Source organism: Orycteropus afer, unplaced genomic scaffold (assembly GCF_000298275.1).
Source record: "Orycteropus afer afer isolate SDZICR_OR568_19922 unplaced genomic scaffold, OryAfe1.0 scaffold00043, whole genome shotgun sequence".
Taxonomy (NCBI): Eukaryota; Metazoa; Chordata; class Mammalia; order Tubulidentata; family Orycteropodidae; genus Orycteropus; species Orycteropus afer.
The window spans coordinates 14,171,734-14,193,824 of NW_006921630.1; the positions used below are offsets into that span (position 1 = coordinate 14,171,734).

The 22,091-nt window shown below is 35.2% G+C and overlaps 1 protein-coding gene across 1 annotated transcript in view; it reads right to left on the minus strand.

Moving 5' to 3' along the window:
* EDEM3 (ER degradation enhancing alpha-mannosidase like protein 3) overlaps positions 1–22,091 on the minus strand; it is an 83,453-nt gene that overhangs the window by 48,093 nt on the left and 13,269 nt on the right. The window contains exons 3-7 of the mRNA XM_007937679.2: positions 11,407–11,507; positions 10,855–10,894; positions 5,720–5,832; positions 4,676–4,829; positions 210–344 (exon numbers count right to left, since the gene is read on the minus strand). Of these exons, the coding sequence (XP_007935870.2) occupies positions 210–344; positions 4,676–4,829; positions 5,720–5,832; positions 10,855–10,894; positions 11,407–11,507 (543 nt within the window). The remainder of the gene's footprint in view (positions 1–209; positions 345–4,675; positions 4,830–5,719; positions 5,833–10,854; positions 10,895–11,406; positions 11,508–22,091) is intronic.

The following is a 22,091-nucleotide window of genomic DNA, read 5'->3' on the forward strand; positions in this document are numbered from 1 at the left end:
AAAATGCAAATCCATACTTAATATAGCTACCTCACAATGACTTCTATGTTTTTGACAGTTAAAAACCACATGATGGAATTTAAACAAAAAGTTCACTAGAATAACAAGGTAATTCTCCAAATGATTATCCTAACACTTGAACAATGAAGAAAGGATATAAAGTTAGCTATACCCAATACCCAGAAGATCAAAGACCATGAAAAGCAAACCTCAAATATTGTTGCTCCTGTGAATCGACTTAAAGCAGCAAACTCAAGAATCAAGGTACCTGCACAAGCTGTACAGGTATCTGTCTCAGTTCCTGTCCGAGCTTCTGGTTTTCGGATCCCAAACTTTAAATTAATCTAAACAAAATTAGAAGATTATCATTTGCAATAATCAAGAGATAAAAGACTTCTTGATATAAAATGTGACTTTTCAATTAAGATATTATAACAACTCATGAAAACAGTTCATGACTTGACAATGAAATTCAATCTCCATGAGTTTCCAATTAAGATCTAGACAGACATATTTAAGTATACAATATTCGGGATAAATAAATTTTTATTTATTTCCTTCCTTAATATCAAAAATCAACATTATCCTAACAATTACACAGAAAAAAATACTTTTTATAACAATTTTGTTCTCTGGACAGTTTTAACTAGTTAGTACATAAATAAGGAACTAGACTAGCCTTAAAAGAAATTAGATTTGATAATTTGTGAGAAACCAGTACCATATATTGTTCAACATAGAGAAACTGATTTAAGTTATAGGATGTATTTAAAAAGAGACTCAAATTTTATTTACAGGTTTTAAAGAGTTTTGATATATGGAGTATATTGCCTTGCTGGCAGGCTAGCAAACAACACAGTAAATATTCTGTAAACATTTCAAAGATGGCTGAATATACTACAGTATAAACCTGGATTAACTAGAACTAAACTGATTAGACACTGATTAAAACTAGGATGTTCTTCTATGTTGTTGTGTGTCATCAAGTTGTCTCTGACTCATAGCGACCCTTCCTTGGGTTTCTGAGGCGGTATCACTACGGAAGTAGATTGCCCAACCTTCCTTCCAAGGAGTGGCTGGTGGGTTTGAACCACCAGCCTTCTGATTAGCAGTCAAGCGCCTTAGGTGCTATGCTAGCAGAGCTCCCCTTCTATAGTTCACATAAACAACAAAAAAACAAGATTATGCCAAAGATTTAGCCTAACAACAACAACAAAAAATCAAATACAAAACATGAGTATTTTCTTGGGTCAGTTATTATTCAAAAACTCTTCTAAGAGAAGCTCAAATAGATTTATACTTCAACTGACTTGCAGAACGCAATTGCTAGATATGCCTATAATCTTAGTAGTGTCCAATCAACAGACTCTAGAAATTTCTAAACAAGGACACAGGAAAGACACCCACTCCATAACAAACAAAAAATTAGATGCAGATGAGACATGAGGAGTGGATCACAAGGATGACTTCAGTACTGCCATTTTATTTACTTCTTAGAATATTACCTGAGGCGTTTATAACAAGTTTCATATCTTTTAGGAGCCCTGGTAGCACAACAGCTAAGTGCTCAGCTGCTAACCAAAAGGTCAGTGGTTTGAATCCACCTAACAGCTTTATGGGAGAAAGACCTGATGATCTGATGCCATAAAGATCATGGCCAAGAAAACCCCATGGAGCAACTCTACTCTGTCACACAGGGTCCCTATGAGTTGGAATTAACTTGATGGCTAGCACCTAACAACAACCAGATGCTTTTAGCTTGGCCACACCCTTCTACTCTTACCCAAATTCTTAACTGTCTCTACTGATTGCACTTCTGCGAGAGTAACTAGTTTTAGATAGGTCTGTACCAGGAACAATATTAAAAACTACCTGTGTCCCTTTATGCTTCCTATATCCCTATCTACAAAACCATAACTGAAAACTGATGTTAAGAATAATGAACTTAGAATTAATCAATCTTCAATAATGAAATACAAATTTAATTATTATATTAAGGTAAAGTATAATAATTTTTATAAATATTTGCAACAAGATTCAAAAGTGAAAACATTTTCTTCTTCTATTAATTACTGCAATCATCTGATCAATATTTATTAAGTACCTACTATGTGGTGGACATAGTAATAAAATACAAAGAATTAGACAGTATTCTTGCACTCAAGGAGCTTAAAATTCAGACAGAACAAATAAGACAGATATGTAAATAAGAAGATAACTAACATTGGAAAGCCATAAGTAAATGCCAAATAAAAGAAACAGGCAACAAATGCTAATATCTAAAATTGAGGAGATGAAATATCATTGGTTGGGGGTAGCTGAAAGCTCAGAATGTAAAGGTCCAAGGGGTAGCCAGGGAAAGCCAAAGCCGCAGAACAAACTTTTGTACCTCATTAACATCTCTCCCCACTCTCCTGGCAAAAAGAGAAACACTTTCTTTGAATCAACAAATTTTTAGTACATTACAAATATTAAGATGTTTGCATAATGAATTACAACCTTTACTATTACAAGACGATTGCTATAAAATTACCTAAAAATACTCTTTCTTAACCAGGGCTTCAAACCAGTTCATTCCAGTTTGACCCCCAGCTGAGAATTTGCAGTTCTACCCCAGATACACTGAATCAGAATCTACATTTTAATAAGATCTCCAGGTGATTCTTATACATTATTATACATAAGTATATCAATATTCACATGCACATGTATACATAAGAATCACCTGCATATCTGTAAGAATTACCTGAGGATCTTATTAAAATGTAGATTCTGATTCAGTGTACCTGAGGTAGAAATGTAAATTCTCAGCACAACAGGTTCGAAGCCCTGTTCTTAACACAACTGTCTATGGAGCAGATCATCTTAATCTTTTCAAACTTGTTCAATGCAATTTAAAAAGAAAGAATTTCCTCAAGTGGAAACCCTATGGGCATTCTACTGTATCACAGGGGGTTGCTATTAGTTGAAATCGACTCGATGGCACCTAACACAATGTTTGTATGAGAGTAAATATGTCACTGTACTACTGTCAACACTCTGTATTACTCTTCTTTGCCAACTTAATGAGGAAAAAATGAAACCATATTTTAATTAGAATTTACTTGATTATTTGTGTGGGTAAACTTACTTGTTATTTTGTTCTTAGCATATTAAAATTAAAAGCAAAGTTATTTCAAGCAATATATATAAACTTATTTAACTTTAAATATTTTTAATTTTTGTTACAAATGGAGATACTGAATTTTGAGGAATTTCTTGAGAAGGAGTTAAAGAAGTAAAACAGAGGACACCACAACTATGAGCATTATAGTAAAACAAAGTAAGTTATTTCATTTTCTTAGTAGTCTTTGAAGTGCCAAAACGATTTTAACAGTTTATTTTTAGAAGAGAACTACAGAAAAATAACTGCCTGCCTTACGCACATTTAGTAAATACTTCTTTTGGTAGGCTGTAATTTCTACGGGAGCAGATCACCAGGTCTTTTCTTCCTCGGAACTAATGACTGGGTTCGAGCTGTTAATCTTTAGATTAGCAGCCAAGAGCCTAACCACTGTTACCACCAGAGCTCCTTCATACAACACTAAGAAAGCATAAATGTAGAACCTTTCTGGAGAGCAATTAAAACTATCAGCAACCAAAGTCTTAAAAAGTATTCTCTACTCTGTGACTTATTTCCTCTTCTCATGGATTGAATTATGTCCCTCAAAAAATATGTGCTAAATTCTAACCTCAATATCTGTGGTCATAATCCCATTTGGGAAGATGTAGTTTTCGTTATGTTAATGAGCAGGATTAGGGTAGGGTGTATATTGAGTCAATCTCCTTGAGACATAAAAGAGATCAAACAAGCAAGCAGTGAGAGAGATGGGGTAAGACAGATTCCAAGACACATCAGGAACCAGGAAGCAGAAACTGGAAAGAAAAGGACCTTCTTCCAGAGCCAACAGAGAAAGCCTTTGCCTAGAGCCAACACCCTGAATTTGGACTTCTAGCATCCACTTGTGGTACTTCTGTTATAGCAGCACTAGGTAACTAAGACATCTCCTCTAGTAATTTATCCCAAGAAAAAATAACAAAATGTGTAAAAATATGTATGTAAGAATGTTCAGAGGAGAGCTACATAAAATATAAAAACCCAGAATAAGAGATTTACCTCTGTGTCTCATTAAAAAAAAAAATTAATGGCTACTCCGATGGTCTTCCTTTTGAAGGTGCTTTTTTTGGATTTTATAACACTGCACAATACATGATGGTTCTCCTAAGTCTCTGACTCTCCTTTTCACTGACACTGCTTCCTCCTCCCACCTGTCTGTCACATATTTTCTCTACCATTTCCTTTGGAGAGTTGGCATCCACTCTGTCTGCTTCATCTTCTACACAAATAAATCTATGCCCAAATTCTAGTCTGACATCTGTTTCTTCCTTGTGTAGTATAATCTAATCTGTTACACAGTGACATATTAAGGCTTAAACTAATCTAAATTCTCACTGCAACTATACGTGAATCGGCTGAAATGTCAATACAATTTTGTCATGTAATTTTGAGGCATTTTTTCTAGCCTTAAGCAGCTGCAGATCAAAGTTCACTTTTTAAGACAGCAAAGGAAGTATATAAAGACTTATTTATAAGTCATATATAGTATATAAAGTCATATTTTTTAGAACTACTTACTCTTGGATAAGGAAGGCCACTGGTAGTATTGAAAGCTGGTAAAAGTTTGTAACCCAACTGCTTTGCCATTTGGAGAAGTTCATCATTGTACCACTGCATGTACTCGCCTTTTTCTTTCAGCATGATTGCCAATGAGTGTCCACCCAAAAGACCCCTACAATTGTAGATGTGAAACATCATTCACATCTTAAAAATACTTAAACAAAATAGTAACAAGGTGCAGGTATTGTATTATCAAAAATTTAGCACACAGAAGGAAAGAATACAGAAAACTTAATCCTTTACCTAACTCATTATAATGGCAAATCATTAGAACCATATAGCCAATAAAAAAAAAAAATCAGATGTTTGTCATTCTTAAATATCATATATTTTCTTAAAATAAAGAACATTCAAAGAAATTTGACAGATTTAATTTTAATAAATTTAACATATTATAACATAAAAAAATTAACTTTGCCCTGTATTAAATGTGATAGACTAACAAACTGTGAAAAGCTATTTTTTTAAATGATTTTTAAAATTTAATTGAAAAACAGATCATTTTTTGTCTGATAACAGAAAGACATTACAGAAACACAAAAGTAATCATTTAATATAAAAATAAGTAACACTGAAACTTAAATGAATAAATCCTGTAATTCCGTACTTCTAAAGACCCAATAGTATTTAACTGTTTAGGTGAGAGATAATCTTAATAGCAGTTTCATTCAGCTTCTCTGAAGAGATGCTAGCTAACATTAGCAAACTATGTGAGCTAGAAAAGAACCCATGAGGTAGCAACATGACAAATATTCAACCTATAGCCCTTTCTTAACAATGCACAGGGATTACCTTTGATGCAAGTCTACAACTATCTCCAAAGTCTGGTGGTGCTATCTGTGACTAATATATACTAGGTCATCCCACAGCCTGTTTCATAATTTCCAAATGTTTTTCTTTTAAACATAAAAAATGTCTTGCTTTATTGCCATTAAGTAATAAACTGTATACTCTAAACTTTTCTGTTAATAAAACTACAGCTTTAATATCTTACATACTTACCCAAGAACTCTGATGTTTGTTTCAAAGACTGATACAACTACATCATTATCTAAATTAACATCTCTTAAAACTTTCTGTACCGCATCTTCAAATTCTTTAGTTTTATTTAATACCTAGGAGAAGAAAATTATTAAAAAAAAGGTTTTTCTACCAAGTCAAAGAAAAATATTTTCAGAATGAGCAGTTAAAAGAGTCTAAAAAGTGACACATATAAAATAATATTTCATTTAAGCATATTATAAAAATGTGGTAATATCCAAAAAAAAGAAGAAAAAAAAAAGTGCCCAAATAAACAGAATCTTTACATGGATCTTTTAGTCACACTGAAATATCATTGGAACTTTGAAATTGTTACTGGTTTCTTAATATATAACCAATGACCTAGAACTACATGAGATGACCTCTACTCTGTGGATTTGTGCAATGAGCTCCTTGAAGAGGTCACTGTCATTACATAGGTTACTTGGGTTATTTAGTCTTAATTAAGGTTACACAGTTAGATGATATTTATAAGCTAAATCTATTAAAAGGAGCTTTCTATTACTTGACTTTGTTTTGATAATCTTCATAGTCCTTTTTTACTTGATTTGATACCTTCAATGAAAATTCTATTTCTGTTCCATAAGAGTATCTCTGATTAAAATCCAAGTAAAATGTACTGTGAGACCTATTTTAAAACTGACTGCTTTCCCCTTTCAACCTCAAAGTCCATGTAAGTGCTGCAGCAACAAATGTCAGTGTGATAGTCCTTTCAGCACTTTTGGAATGGGACACAATGGTCCACGTACACATAACGCTTTTTAATATCACTTTGCTAATCATGTTCTTCTCCTTAGACCTATCTCCAGAGAACTCTTCCCTTTTGAACTCTTCTAACTTATAGGGAGCTCTGGTGGTATAATGCCTAAGGCATATGACTGCTAACCAGAAGACTGGCAATTCAAACCCACCAGCCACTCCTCAGAAGGAAGATTGGGCAATATACTTCTGTAGAGATACCTCCTCAGAAACCCAAGGAGGGGTCACTATGAGTCGGGACAGACTTGATGGCAGTGAGTTTTAATTTTTTAACTTGTAGAAAAAGGCGCTCTGGTGGCATAGTGAATAAGGCATTTGGTTGCTAACCAGAAGGTCAGTGGTTCAAACCCATCAGCTGCTCTGTGGGAGGAATATGAGGCAATCTAGTTCTATAAAGATTTACAGCCTTGGAAACCCAATGGGGATTGCTATGAGTCAGAATTGCCTCGATGGCAGTGAGTTTGGTTTGTTTGTGTTTTTTTTTTAACTTGTAGTCAGACTCCTCTCATTTATTTTCTTGGAGGTCTAAACTGTTTTTCTAATAGAAATACAGCTTCTTTCCCTTCCTCACCAAAATCAAAACAACCAATGCTACTTACTTCAAAGAAGAAGAAAAGAAAGTGTTCCTTGTCTGTAATTAATTAGAAAATTCTTTCTACAGCTCCCTTAGTTAATGAACTTCTTAAGACCCTAGCTGATAACAAAGGATGAATCCAGGGCTCATCATTTCCTGTATTATGTTTAATTTGCTTCAGTGTTTCTCTACAGATTTCATAGAAATGTCAAATTTAAAGGTAAGTTTTAGTGCTTTGCTCCATTAAAATCAATACAAACTAAATGGTTGGAATTACGAACAACAGTTTAAATTTAAAGATCAAACTCTAACAATACAACTATTACTTTACTATGATATGACCAAAAGAAAAATGATAAGGTCATGTGTACTGCCAGTGATGTGTCATGCTGATATTTTCAAATAACTAAATCACTAAATGAAAAAAATAATCACAAAGTAAAGGAAATATTAATTCATAAATTAGAAATATTAATACTTGCATCCAGACAAATATAACTCACTGCCACTGAGTCGGATCCGGCTCATAGCGACCCCTCCTTGGGTTTCCGAGGCAGTATCTCCACAGAAGTATATTGCCTAGCTTTCCTTCTGAGGAGTGGTTAGTGGGTTTGAACCACCAGCCTTCTGGTTAGCAGTCAAATGCCTTAGGCACTATGCCACCAGAGACAAAATATGTAAGATAGGATTTCTTCTAAATGTAGATTGCTTTACTGAAAAAGATATTGTCAGTAAAAATAATATTACTCCATAATGCCCTTTAGGAAATACTCTTCTTTTTTTTTTTTCTTCTTCCTGTCTATTTATAAGTTTTACTCACAAAGAATGTATAGTAGCTTATGATCTATGGTATTTTGTTGTTTTTAGCTGCTGTTGAGTTGTTTCTCACTCACAGTGACCCCATGTGTGCAGAGTAGAACTGTTCCATAGGATTTTCAAGGCTGTGACCTTTCAGAAGCAGACCCGCAGGTCTGTCTTCCTAAGCCTCTTATTGTTGTTGTATTGTGCCATCGAGTCGATACTGCCTCGGAAACCCAAGGAGGGGTGGCTATGAGTTGGGTCGACTCGATGGCACAATACAACAACAACTTCCACATTTACAACTCAGGGACACTGATCACATTTTTCATGTTGTGGAAATACTCTTCTTAAGGAAAACTTTCAAAGTACCTTCATTTCCTATAATTCTTCTATTAAAATTGTAAAGAAATGCTTAATGACAAAAATTAAAATGAATTTGTGTATTTCAAAGCTATGGTGGTATATAATACATTGCTAGGTTATTCCCACTTGAAAAATACTGAAATGTAAAGGGTTTATAAAGTATCATTAAAAATGTTCATAAGACTTCATTAGTCTTTCTTCTTGACAACTCTTGAAGACATCTTCAACAAACAGAAGTTATCTAAATATGAACCAAAGATCCAAGAGATATAATGTTTGGGCTGAGAGAGACCTTAGACATCCAGCCAAAGATCTTCCAAGGTGAAAACAGGAATCCAGAAAAGTTAAATAATTTGTCCAGCATCACAGATATCTATATTTGTGATCACTTCTTGCTATTCCTTGCCCCAAGAAGCCAGAATTCTGGTTACACTATAATCTTATTACGCAAAGTGTGCCCACCGACGAGGAGCAGCAGGCAACTATTAAAAATAGAGATTCTTGGGCCACAACCTTGGGAGCATTTAATAAGATCCCTAAATAACCTGTAGTACAGTGAAGCTTAAAAAGCACTGCAAATTTTACTTTTTATCAGAATCACCTGTTGTTACTATGTGCCCTCGAGTTGTCTCTGACTCAAAGAGACCCCTCCTTGGGTTTCTGAGGTAGTATCTCTACAGAAGTAGATTGCCCAATCTTCCTTCCAAGGAGTGGCTAGTGGGTTTGAACCACCAACCTTCTGGTTAGCAGTCAAGTGCCTTAGGCACTATGCCACCAGAGCTCCCCAGAATCACCCACAGCTTTTTAAAAGAGACTGCTGAGTCTTATCCCCAGAGTTTCTAAATCAGTACATCTGGGCTGAAGCCCTAGGATTTGCATTTCTAACAAGCTCCCAGATGATGCTAATGCTGCTGATCCATGAACTATATTTTAAGAACAACTGTCAAAGCATCTAATTGGTAAAACCTGAAGGGTATCTAGCACCTTTAAAAGTATGTAATGGCTGCTTAATTAGGCCAACAAATTTTTCATGTTATGCAGCTTTGGAATCGCCTTTTTCATTTCTGATAAATAAATTTTTAAAAAATCTTAGGTCAATATTGGGGTAGTTAACCAAGAGTTTGTAGCGTGACTGGGTTAAGGATAATGACAGAATGAGAAAAAAAACTTAAGCCCACCTATGGTCTTGGCTGCTAACCAGAAGGCTGACGGTTCAAACCCACCAGCTTCTCTGCAGGAGGAAGATGAAGCAATCTACTTCCATAAAGATTTACAGCCTTGGAAACCCAATGGGGGTCACTCTGAGTTGGAACTGACTTGGTGGTTGTGGGTTTTGGGTTGATGGTCTTTCCTAACAAATAGCTACTGCTCCCCAATTACTCATCCACATCAAAATTCACTTGATGTGCATAACTCAGCTACAGGTTACAAAGAAACACACCAGTTGGTTTCTCCCAAGGTGGTAATTTGTGCCTCCCAAGATATTTTGTTTATCTTTTTCTCTTCTCCTATTATATATAAAACACCTGAGACCCCTAATCCAAAAACAAGACATACAATATTCTCTCTTCATTCTCATAGTCATCAGAAAATAGGTTACACATTCCATTAATTTCCAGAAAATGAACCAGCTAAGAAAGAGCTAATACAATGCCTCCTCAGTCCTGGCTGCATTTTAGAACCACAAGAGATGCTTTAAAGGAATAAGTAAGACCCAGATTACTCTAGAACAACAATTAAATCAGAACATCATGCGAAGAAGTGTTGGTATTTTTTTAAAAAAACTTCCAGGTAGTCCTAAGGTACTGGTAGTGTTGAGAATTTCTGACCTAACAAAACACATCCCAGTAAAAGAAGAATACAGAAATAATATCATGTAGAAAAGCCTGGTTCCAAATAATTTCTGCTACCCCAAAGTTTTGTTTTTGTTTTTAATATTAATCAGTACTTGGTGCATTACCTCAAAGTTGAGTAGTATGTCTTAAGGAAAATCCTCAAACAAGCCTACTTTTTATACCATAAAAGATCTGAAAGCAAAAACACTAAAAGATACTGTATTTAGACATCTGAAGCTCAATCTTTCCTCTCTGACATTATAAACCACCCCCAAACAGAATTAATTTAAATTTTTCATCCTATGAGGTTGAAAAGCAGTGCCAAGAAGTGATCACTTTGTGCTAAAAGTCACTGCTGGGGCAAAAAGAAATTCTGTTTATGAGCATAACATATAAAAATTGTAATTTAACAATTTCACTATCATTATGGCATATCATTTTGGAACAAGAGTATCAATGGTAATTTCTAAAACTTCTTTCTTCCAACAGCTTCAACTTCCTTGTCGAAAGTAAAGGAGCCTAACTTACTACTTCCTGGTTAAGGTACCATCACATAAACTAGCATCTCTACAAATTAGCTGAGGATCTCCTTTATTCTAGATAATTCTACTTGACATTATCAACTTAACAGTGTGAAAGATTTCTTTAGAGCAAAGATCAGAACATCTTATATTCTGAAGGCTTCTATTTCACAATCACTGTTATGACTATATTCATAACAGCTAAGTATGAATATTATGAAATTTATAAATACAAATACATACCACAAGAGTGTCCAAAGAATCAATTAGCGTCAGAGAAAATCTAAAAATCAAGTGTAACGAGATACAAAACATTAAAATTCTAAATATTTTATCCATGAATGTATAAGCAGACTTATTTATATCCTATTGATTGTTTTAATTAACTACCACAATATAACTGATAAAGCACTGAAAGAATCTGAAAAGCCTTAACACCACATTTATGTTCATCATATCTACATAACTTTCAGGATGAATGAAAACATTGATTAGATCTTTTAAGCAAATGATAAACAAAGTACCAACACATTATAATGCATTAGTAACTTTACATACATTTCAAAAGTCATATCCAACTTAACAAATAGCTCAACTTTTCACAGATCTAAGAGATAAATTGGTTAATTTTTTTTTTACAAATAATAACATAAGGAAATGAAAGAGCTTAAAGAAATAGTTACAATAGTGTTTAAAATTTAGCCAATCCCCAGAAATCTGATTATAAACTGACTCCTAGCAGTCTAACACTTGAGTACCTCAAGATGCCATGTCATACCATGTGTAAATACTCACTTTCCCAAGGCATCATCAACATCACCCCGACTTGGCTCCTGGCCTCGAACTCTACCTCTGCAGGTTAAGGGCATGAGTTCATCAGCTGGGTAAGCATGTTCCTGCAAGGAAAACCTTAATGAGTCACTAAGAAAAATAAAGTGAGGCACACATCATCTAGAGATTACAACTTTTTCATAGTTTAAAAAAAAAAAAATTAAGGAAAGTCAAATTTTACTATCCTTTCAGTTTGTGGAATCTTTTTCTTAAAAAAAATAATCACAAATGTAATATATTCATAGAAAAATGTCAAACAATGTAAGAAACATTTTTCACTGGTAATCTGCTTCCCCTCCTTTCCTTCACATTACCCAGTGGTAACCTAAGAATGGCACTTACTCCAGATTTTCCCATATACAATCAAATACATACGCATATCTCACTTAAAGCTTATAAAGCACAGTTCCACTCTTTCATACATGGGATTGCCATGTGTTGGAATCAACTTGACAGCAACTGGTTTTATAGTTTGAATTACTATTGTGAATGGAATTTTTTTTTTTTTAAGGATAATGACAACAGAGCATTTCCGGTCTAGATGGTGATGGTGATAAGTAAATGCAAGAATTTTCCCTCCTACCCACTAGAAACATACTGAAATGTTGGGTGAATTTTTGAAAATAATTTTTAACATATAGCTCAATTTGAGAGCAAGAAAATAAATTTTTAAGTACCAAAAGTGAGTAGCAGGAGATGAAGCTACACTAAGAACAACTGAGTGCTAGGAATAAAGACAGGTTTAGTGGGAATCATTTTAATACCCAAAGGAGATGGAAGTTCATGAGCACATGGCCCAAAGCCTGGAACTAGGCTCCTTAAATTAGGTGCTTACTTCAGTGAAACTGGCCTGGAACATCTCCACCCACTGGTCCCTGCTCTTAACAGAAAAGGAAATAAACAGAAGAAAAACAGAAAGACCTATTGAACTTTGTATTTTCTTCACCAGGGGAAGAGTCCTTAAAAATTCCTCTAATATTAATAAATTACGATTATGAGAAACATTTAGAGGTTAGAATCATTGTGTTAATTAGATGTTTCAACTTTAGACAATGTTTATTGCCGCCCTGCAATAAAAAAACAGGACTAATGCAGTCACACTTTTTCCCAATCAATTCAGGACTTTTTCAGTTATGTTATTACAGCAGTTTTCACTTTACATGGTTTCACTCTGCATGAGTTTCAATGACCACAATTTAGTTAAATAATACCAGTCCCACAACCACATGGTTCAAATTTCAGTTACCATCGTATATTAACAGTGAGTAACAAATCAGTCTTAGAAGAAACATAACCAGAACACTCCTTAGAAGTAAAGCTGAAGAGACTTCAGTTCGCTTACTTTGGACATGAATGTCCATCTAGAAAGACCAATGTCTAGAAAAGATCATATTTGGTAACCTGTGTGCAACTGCCATCAAGTGGGATCTGACTCATAGCAATCCCTTTGGGTTTCCAAAGTGGTATCACTATGGAAGTAGATTGCCCAAACTTCCTTCCAAGGAATGGCTGGTGGGTTTGAACCACCAGCCTTCAGGTTAGCAGTCATATTCCTTAGGCACTACGCCACTAGATGAGCAAAAACGAGGGAAACCCTCCATGAGATGGACTGACATGACAGCCACAAAAATGGAGTCAAACCTGCCATCAGTGATGAGGATGGCATGGGACCGAGAATCATTTCATTCTGTTACACATAAGGTCCCTACGAATCAGAGCCGATTTGACTGCAACTAACAACAAATTGCATAAAGTACAAACTTTGGAATCTGGAATAAATACCATTCTTAACAGTAGTTAACACTGGAAAATGAGAATGGAGGGAGGGGAAGCAGATTACCAGTTAAAGTATAAACTTTAGCTCTTCAGTTCACAAATCATTATATAAATAACAAATGCTTATCATGATCATTGACCATAACTTCTTCCAAAGTACTGGTGAGTGATCACTGAGCATCTGTGATTCAGTTCACACAGACAGCATAGTGTAGAGCTGTGATGCCTCGTGTTTCCCAGTGATAAATGTACATGATGCTTTAAAATATGGATAACTGAAAGAGGAAATTAGCCAACAAAGAAAAAAGTACAGCAAAGATACAAAAAATGGTAACACCAGAAGCAAAATATGAATCAAATGCAAATGGAGTTTTAGAAGTAATGGCCAACCATGGGAAACTTAACACTGCTGCTATTATGTATGCAGCCAAAGGAACTTCGTGAAGGTGAAATTATTGGCCTAAATGAGAAAAGTGGTGGTGACATAAATGATGAAGACGTCCCAGAAGAAATGACCCCAAAAACTTCCCATCAAAGGAATTTCAGAAATATTTCATGCTATTCAAAGGTACAGTGAATAAAATGTTGGAAGCTGATTCAAATTTAGAAAAGAGTATGACAATTTACCAAAGCACAGAAAAGATACTTAGTGTATCTTAAGATAAAAATGAGAAAAAGGCAAGCACTGTTCAAACTAGTCTTAAGTTTCTTACAAAGAAAGAAAAAATTTGTTTCTAACATTTTGAATTATACTGTTCTAAATATTAGTTTTACTGTTTCTTTCATTTCCCTACACAGTCATAAAGGAGCTCTGGTGGTACAGTGGCTAAGGTATTTAGCTGCTAAGCTGAAGGTCAGCAGTTCAAACTCACCAGCTGCTGCCGGTAGGAAGATGAGGCAATCTAATTCCATAAAGATTTACAGCCTTGGAAACCACAGGGGTCACCATGAGTCAGAACTGACTCAATGGTAGTGGGTAAATACATTTATGACCAACAGAAAGAGCGTTTTTAATCTTTTGAAAAATATTTTTAAAGGTTACAGGACAACTGTTATTTTCCCTGTTGATCACCAGTATCACTTTGCATGGTTTGAGCCTGTATGATCATTACATTAACTGTGCAAGATGAGGACTGCCTGTATTTTTACACTATCAAGATTTATAACATCTGCATTCAGGTCTGTAACCATAATTCCTACAGTTGCTAGCATTAGTGTGCTACATAAAATAGAGTTAATGTATACAACTTTTTCCTGGCTATTACATTTCTAAAGTTTTTATTTTGATTCATCTATTGGCTGCCTGAATTCTGTTCTCAGTTGGTTTGTTTATATGGATTACAGGTGTTGTATTTTTCTGGTATTCATGGGTTAGCTCTTATCTTATACTTCCAGAAAAACATGAATGCTTATGAAATGCCTGAGACATATTTTCTTTCCCTCCAGAAACTTGAAGAGACTTTTCTTGTACTCACTAAGTATTGCTATGGCAAAGTTTCTAAAACAAGCTTGACTTTTTGTACTTTGTATATGGCTTATTCTTACTACCTGAATGTCCATATGATTCTCTTTTAATTCTTAAAGTTCAGCAAAAATATTACTGATTCCATGTCCAACTCTATCCTACTGCTTCTCACTACACTCAGTTATCAAATTCCAAACTTATAGCACATTAGCAGCAGGAAAACAGAAGTCAGGAACACTAAAGACATAGCTGAAAAAAAAAGGGGGGAGGCACATACATATACACAAAAACTAAAAGCAGGCTTAAAGAAAACAAAAAACACTGAAAACTGTAACTCTTCAGGTATTTAGAAAAATTCAGTGCTCTATAATTATTTATTCCCTGAAAATATGATTCCAGGCATCAAATGTTTTGATATGATGAAAATCCACATGCAAATTCACATTATGAATTCAAGACTTTGTAATTTTAACATTACATATAATTTATCAGCATAAATTCCTAATTATTTTTAAATGTATCTTTTTATGTGTTAAAGTCCGAATTTCTCATGTCTCAATTTCAATAGAAACATTAATTCTCAGAATATGTATCATTTTTTTTATTCCTTTACAGTTTTATATTTAGGAGTAAGAGAAGTAACTCAAGAAGAGTAATATTTTTTTTACAGTTGCTGATATATTTTGAAAAATAGTTTGTAAGTGATCATTCAAATTTCATTTGATTTTTATAAAGAGTTCCTTACTATTTAAACTGCTGCTTAGAAAGCCATTTTTAGTGTTTTGCAAAAACACACATACACAAACCTCTTTGTCTCAAATTAAATATGAAATTCAAACCGTGAACTTATACCGGTATGAAAAAAATACTAATTGCGATTGCAAACCAGAGTAATCAAATAGGGGAGTTCTGAACCAGGTTAAAAATACTGTATGTCCCCTTGTTTTAAGATTAAAGCTAAAAATGAAACCATAGCATTTCATCAGGTTAACCACAAAGCAAATTACAGTTGATTTGTATAAACCCAGGGTAATGCATACGTGGCAAATAAACAGTCTTATCAGGCTTCAACTGTCTGTCTATTTGAGGTACTGTAATACTTCCTCTTTCCAACATATTGCCAGAAACAAGGATAAGTTATTCCTACTGATGTGATCTGGAGTCACTCAGAAATAAAACTCAAGTGACAAAAGAGTCTTATATAAATTAAGGAGAACATATGCCCAGCTAAAAGCAAACAGTAAAACCTCCAAGACCACAAAAAAGGAATCTCTCCACATTAAACTCTAAATTTACTGAGGCTTTGAAGTGACATAATTCTGCTCTAAACAATAAAGTCAATGCAGCATTAAAAATTGACTTTTTAGTAAAGCCAATTTCAAAACTAGGGAAAGAGAAGATTTATTCCACTACAATAACACAAAAGGATTAATTAGGAAAGTGAGTTTTTGAAAATATCAAATCTACTTAATTTTTAACAAAGTTATATGCATTTTTAATGTTCTATTTCAGATCTTTATCGTTAAACACTTCCCTCCTTGAACCAGGTAAGATACTCTTTTGTAAAATAAAAATTAAAGAATTTCTCCAAATGATACTTAACAATCTATAACAAAGGCTAATTACTGATCCAAACCAAACCAAACCCACTGCCATTGAGTTGATTCCAACTCATAGAGACCCTATAGAACAGAGTAGAACTGCCCCATAGGGTTTCTAAGGCTGTAACTCTATGGAAGCAGACTACCTCATCTTTCTCTCACAGAGAGGCCAGTGGGTTCGAACTGCCAATATTTTGGTTAGCAGCTGAATGTTTTAACCACAGCACCACCAGAGCTCCTAATCGCTGTTGTTGTTATGTCCTGTCGAGTCGGACCCAACTCATAGCCCCTCCTTAGGTTTCTGAGGTGGTATCACTATGGAAGTAGATTGCCCAACCTTCCTTCCGAGGAGTGGCTGGTGGGTTTGAACCGCCAGCCTTCTGGTTAGCAGTCATAATCACTGATAGCATATGCTAATTACTATTGAACCTACAAATTCATCATTTCTCTTTTCATTACCCCAAGTCAAATTTTCCTACTCCCCTTTGTGCACCATTCCTAGTCACCTAAAAATCTATTCCTCAGATTCCATTTATCTAAACTATTAAACCATTAGACTCACTTCCTACACTGAATATGTACTCTTCTTTATGGTGGTGTAATTTATTGGATGCTCCTCAGTGCTGAGGAGAAACAAGTAACAAAAATGCTCACAAGACTTTAATCACTGTAGAATAGTGTTAACATAGTTTGTACTCAAAGTTAGATGAAAAAGTTTTTAAACTCTTTAATATTATTTGAATAATTTGATTTTGGTCAGATGGATCACCTCAATAAATGCAGAAAAGACATTTGACAAAATTTTCATGATGAAAACCCTCAGCAAACTAGGAATAGAAGGGAACTCACTCAATTTGATAAAGAGCATCTATGAAAAATCAATAGCTAATATAATCAACGAAGAAATTGCTTTCTCCCCAAGATTAGGAGCAAGGCAAGGATCTCGTCACTTCTATTCAACTTAATAGTAGAAGTCCTAGCCACTGCAAGAGAAAAGAAATAAAAGACATATAGACAGACTGGAACAGATGAAGTAAAACTCCGTTTGCAGACAACATGATCTGTCATGTGCAAAATCCTAAGGAATCTACAAAAAAAAAAGCTATTGGAAATAAGTGAATTTAGCAATGTTGCAGGAAATAAGGAAATACAAAAACTTGTATTTTTATGTAACAGCAACAGAAAATTGGAAATTAAGTTGGAAAAACTATCATTTAGGAGTATATGAAACATATGAAATATTTAGGGATAAATATAACAAAAGATGTGCGAGACCTATACATTGAAAACTACAAAACACTGCTGAGAGACATTAAATGAGACCTAAATGAATGGAGAATGATACCATATTCATGGACTGGAAGACTCAATACTGATGTGAATTCAATTCTTCCCAAAGTGATCTACAATTCAACTTAATCCGAATCAAAAGTTCAGTGGGCTTTTTTTTTGTAGAAACTGATCATGTGATTCTAAAATTTTTATGTTGTTGTTGTTGTTGTTGTTTGCCGTCGAGTCGGCCCCGACTCATAGCGACCCCTCCTTGGGTTTCCGAGGCAGTATCACTACGGAAGTAGGATTGCCCAACCTTCCTTCCGAGGAGTGGCTGGTGGGTTTGAACCACCAGCCTTCTGGTTAGCAGTCAAGTGCCTTAGGCACTATGCTACCAGAGCTCCTAAAATTTTTATAGAAGTGCAAAAAGCTAGAATAAGCAAAAAAATTTTGAAAAAGAACAAACCAGAAATATTTATATTGTTTTATTTCAAGATTTACTATAAAGCTATTATAGTCAAGACAGTGTGGCATTGGCAAAGGACAGTATTTAGATCAAAGGAACACAATAGGAGTCTATAAAGAAGACCAAGCATATATAGCAAATTGATTTTTTAGAAAAATAGCAAAGTAATCCAATGGGAAAAGCAATAAATGCTGCTAGAATAATTGGATATCTACATAGAAAAAAGTCAAAATCAATCCTTTTCTCACAACATATACAAAAATAAACTCAACAGCCACTGGGATCTTAAAAGCTTGCAAACAGCCACCTAGATGCAATGATGGGTCTCTCCTCGTCCAGAGCAAGGAAGAATGAAGAAAACCAAAGATTCATGGAAACAATTAGTCCTAACAACTGGGACACCATGTGATCCACAGCCTATACGACTATGAGACCAGAAGAACTCGACAGTGCCTGGCTACCACTGTCAACCACTCGGAGGGTGATCTATGCAGGAGATCCTGGATAGAGAGGGAGAACAATGTGGAACAAAACTCAAAATCATTTGGGGAAGAAAAAAAAAAAGGGAACAGGTTTGCTGCCCTCATAGAGCCTGGTGGAACCACTGAGACTATGGTCCCTAGCTGCTCTTCAGCTCTGGAATTGAACCCACACCTGTGGCTTCCAGCCAAACAAAGATGGGCATATGAGGTGAACATTTACCTGAGGTAGATACACTCCTTGGAGAGAACAATCCTGGGAGAAAGAAGGGCTGTGAATGCACAGGGAGACAGCTCAGGGGGCATGAGTACATGGAGGGATGGACACAGGGAAGAGGTTACTATCAGCAGGAGGAAGGAGGGGAGCTGTTGCATTGGGGTAAATTGTAGTCAATGTCATGAGACAAAGTGTATGTAAACTGCTGTATGGAAAGTGAATTTGCTCTGTAAACTTTCACTCAAATCACAATTTAAAAAAAAATCAACTCAAAATTGGTCACACATATAAATGAACAAGCTGAAACTATAAAACATCCAGAAGAAAATCTTTGTAACCTTAGGCTAGACAAATATTTTTTGGCAGGATAAAAAAGAATGAATCATAAAAGAACAAAATGGTAAATCCAATTTTATCACAACTTAAAACTCTGCATTCAAAAGACACTCTTAAGAAAGTTAAAAGGCAAGCCACAGACTAGAAGAAAATATCTGCAATACACATGTGATAAAAGACTGATGTCTAGAATATACAAATAGCAAGTAAGCACATGGAATGATTTTCATCATTAGTCATCAGGAAAATCAAATTAAACTCATAATGCAATACCACTAAACATCCACTATACCACATATACCCATTGCTGTCTAGTCAATTCTGACCTACATCAACACTACAGAACAGAGTAGAACTGTCCATAGGGTTTCCAAGACTGTGTATCTTTACAGAAGCAGACCACCATGTCTTTCTCCCACAGAAAAGACTGATGGGTTCAAACCACTGACCTTTTGGTCAGTGGCTGAGCACTTAACCACTGCACCACCAAATTAAAAAAAACCAAACTCACTGCCATTGAGTCGATCCTGACTCATAGTGACCCCCACTGGGTTTCCGAGGTGATAAATCTCTACAGAAGTAGATTGCCCCATCTTTCCTCTGTGGAGTGGCTGGTGGGTTTGAACTGCCAGCCTTCTGGTGAGTAGTCAAATGCCTTAAGCACTGCACCACCAGAGCTCCTTCGTACACCACCAGGGTTCCTTAAACATCCACTAGGATTGTTAAAATTAATAAGACTGAAAATGCCAAATGTTCAAGAGAATGTGGAGTAACTGAATCTTTTATACATTGCTGGTGAGGAACATAAAATAGTATCGCCACTTTAGAGAAGTCTGGCAGTTTCCTACAAAGTTAAACTTACGCTTACCAGTGGTACTCCGTGATAGCCCCATAACTAGGTGGTAAATATATGAAAACATATTTTCACACAATAATTTTACTCACGTGTTCACAGTAATTTTATTAACAATAGCCCAAAACCAGAAATTAGCCAAATGTTCATCAACTAGTGAATGGAAAAATAAATTAGGTTCTAGCAACTCAGTTGTGTATTACTGAGCTATAAATAGAAGGAAATTACTAATACATCCATCCAATGACTGGGATAAATCTCAAAAGCATTATGCTAAGTAAAAGAATTTATATCAAAAGACTATATATTGTATGATGACATTTATATGATAATGTAGATGAATAGTTGCTAGGAGTCAAAAGTGAGTAAAAGAGATTGATAGAAGGAAACTTTTTTGGAGTAATGGAAATGTTCTAAATCATGATTGTAGTGATGATTAAATAATTGTGTACATTAGTCAAAAGAGAATCATACACTTAAAATTGGAATTTTATTTGTAAATTACAGTATTTTAGACAAATAATGTGAGTGTTATACAAGAGTTGTTTTATATAATCTTGTTCTTTCCACATGTTGTATGTGTGGGTGTGTTATTTGCAAAAAAAATACTGTATACCTCAATAACTCTGATTAGTAGCACCCAGGTGGTGCAAAAGGTTAATGAGATTGGCTGCTAACCGAAAGGTTGGAGGCTCAAATCCAGCAAGAGGCATCTCAGAATAAAGGCCTGGTGATCTACTTCCAAAAAATCACCCACTGAAAACCCTAGGATGCACACAGTTCTACTCTGATACACGTGGGATCAACCACCATGAGTTGAACTGACTCAGTGGCACCTGGTCTTAATGTAACTCAAACAGAAAGACCTACTCCTACTGAGTTAAAATCCTTTCCAGAGTATCCAGGTCTGATTACAAAACATTGAGAGGATATTATAGAATTTCTTATGTAACTCTGGTAGTGTTTTAGAATGTTTTAAAAGTAGAGGCCAAGGAACAATGGCTAAAACAAAGTAGTCCCACAAGTGGCTATACAAAATGATATAAGCCATTAATACCACTTCTAAGCTACTTTGTTTAGAATTACTCTTTCTTATGAATAAACTATGAAAAAGAATTATTAGGAAAAGAAACGCTGCATTACTAGAAAACACATAAATCTAGAAATTCAAACAAATTTGACATTTTAAAATAGTTCCTTTGGTTTGAATGATAAAGATCTATCTACTCTCTTTGGGAGAAAAGACCTAGAGATCTGCTTGCGTAAAGATTTACAGCCTAGGAAACCCTATGAGGCAGTTCTACTCTATACTACAGGGTCACTGAGTCAGATGACACACATTAACAACTGTCCCTTTGAACTGTGCTGTTACAAAATCAAGCTTAAAGGTACGATCCTACAAGGTAAAAGAAATTGTGCCTACCAACTTACCAAGTTTATTTGTAATATATACAGCTCCACCAAGATACAGCTTTGGCTTACTAGTAGTTCTGGTGGTATAGTGGTTAAGGTATTTGGCTGCTAACCAAATGCCTGGTGGTTCAAACCCACCAGCTGCTCTAGTGAAAGATGAGGAAGAAGGAAGAGGCAGCCTGCTTCTGTAACGATATACAGCCTTGAAAACCCAATGGTGGTCACTATAAGTAGGAGCTGACTTGATGGCAGTGAGTTTGGTTTCATAGGGAGTATAACATTTTGAGTTGTCTACCACGGACAGGAAAAAATTGGGAGACAAAGATCAGATCATATATCTCACATCCAAAAAAGGGTCTGCATTCAGGTGGCCCAAATACATGTTATTTTGTTATCTAAATTGATCTGCAAACTGAACTCATCACAAATACTCAAAACATGCTAATGGAAGTCTTAAAGTAGCTACAGTCTAGTGTTAAATAAGGTCACACAAGAACTGCCAAAACAAACATCAAATTTCATGTTATTTGGGGAAGAGAACATTTTCTGTGCAATTCACTGAGGAATTATGTACTCTGATTGGAGCTAGAGATCTGTCAAACGTTGTTGTAGTTGTTATGTGCTATCAAGTTGGCCCCAACTCATAGCAACCCCTCCTTGGGTTTCCAAGGCGGTATCACTATGGAAGTAGATTGCCCCATCTTCCTTCCAAGGAGTGGCTGGTGGGTTTAAACCACCAGCCTTCTGGTTAGCAGTCAAATGCCTTAGGCA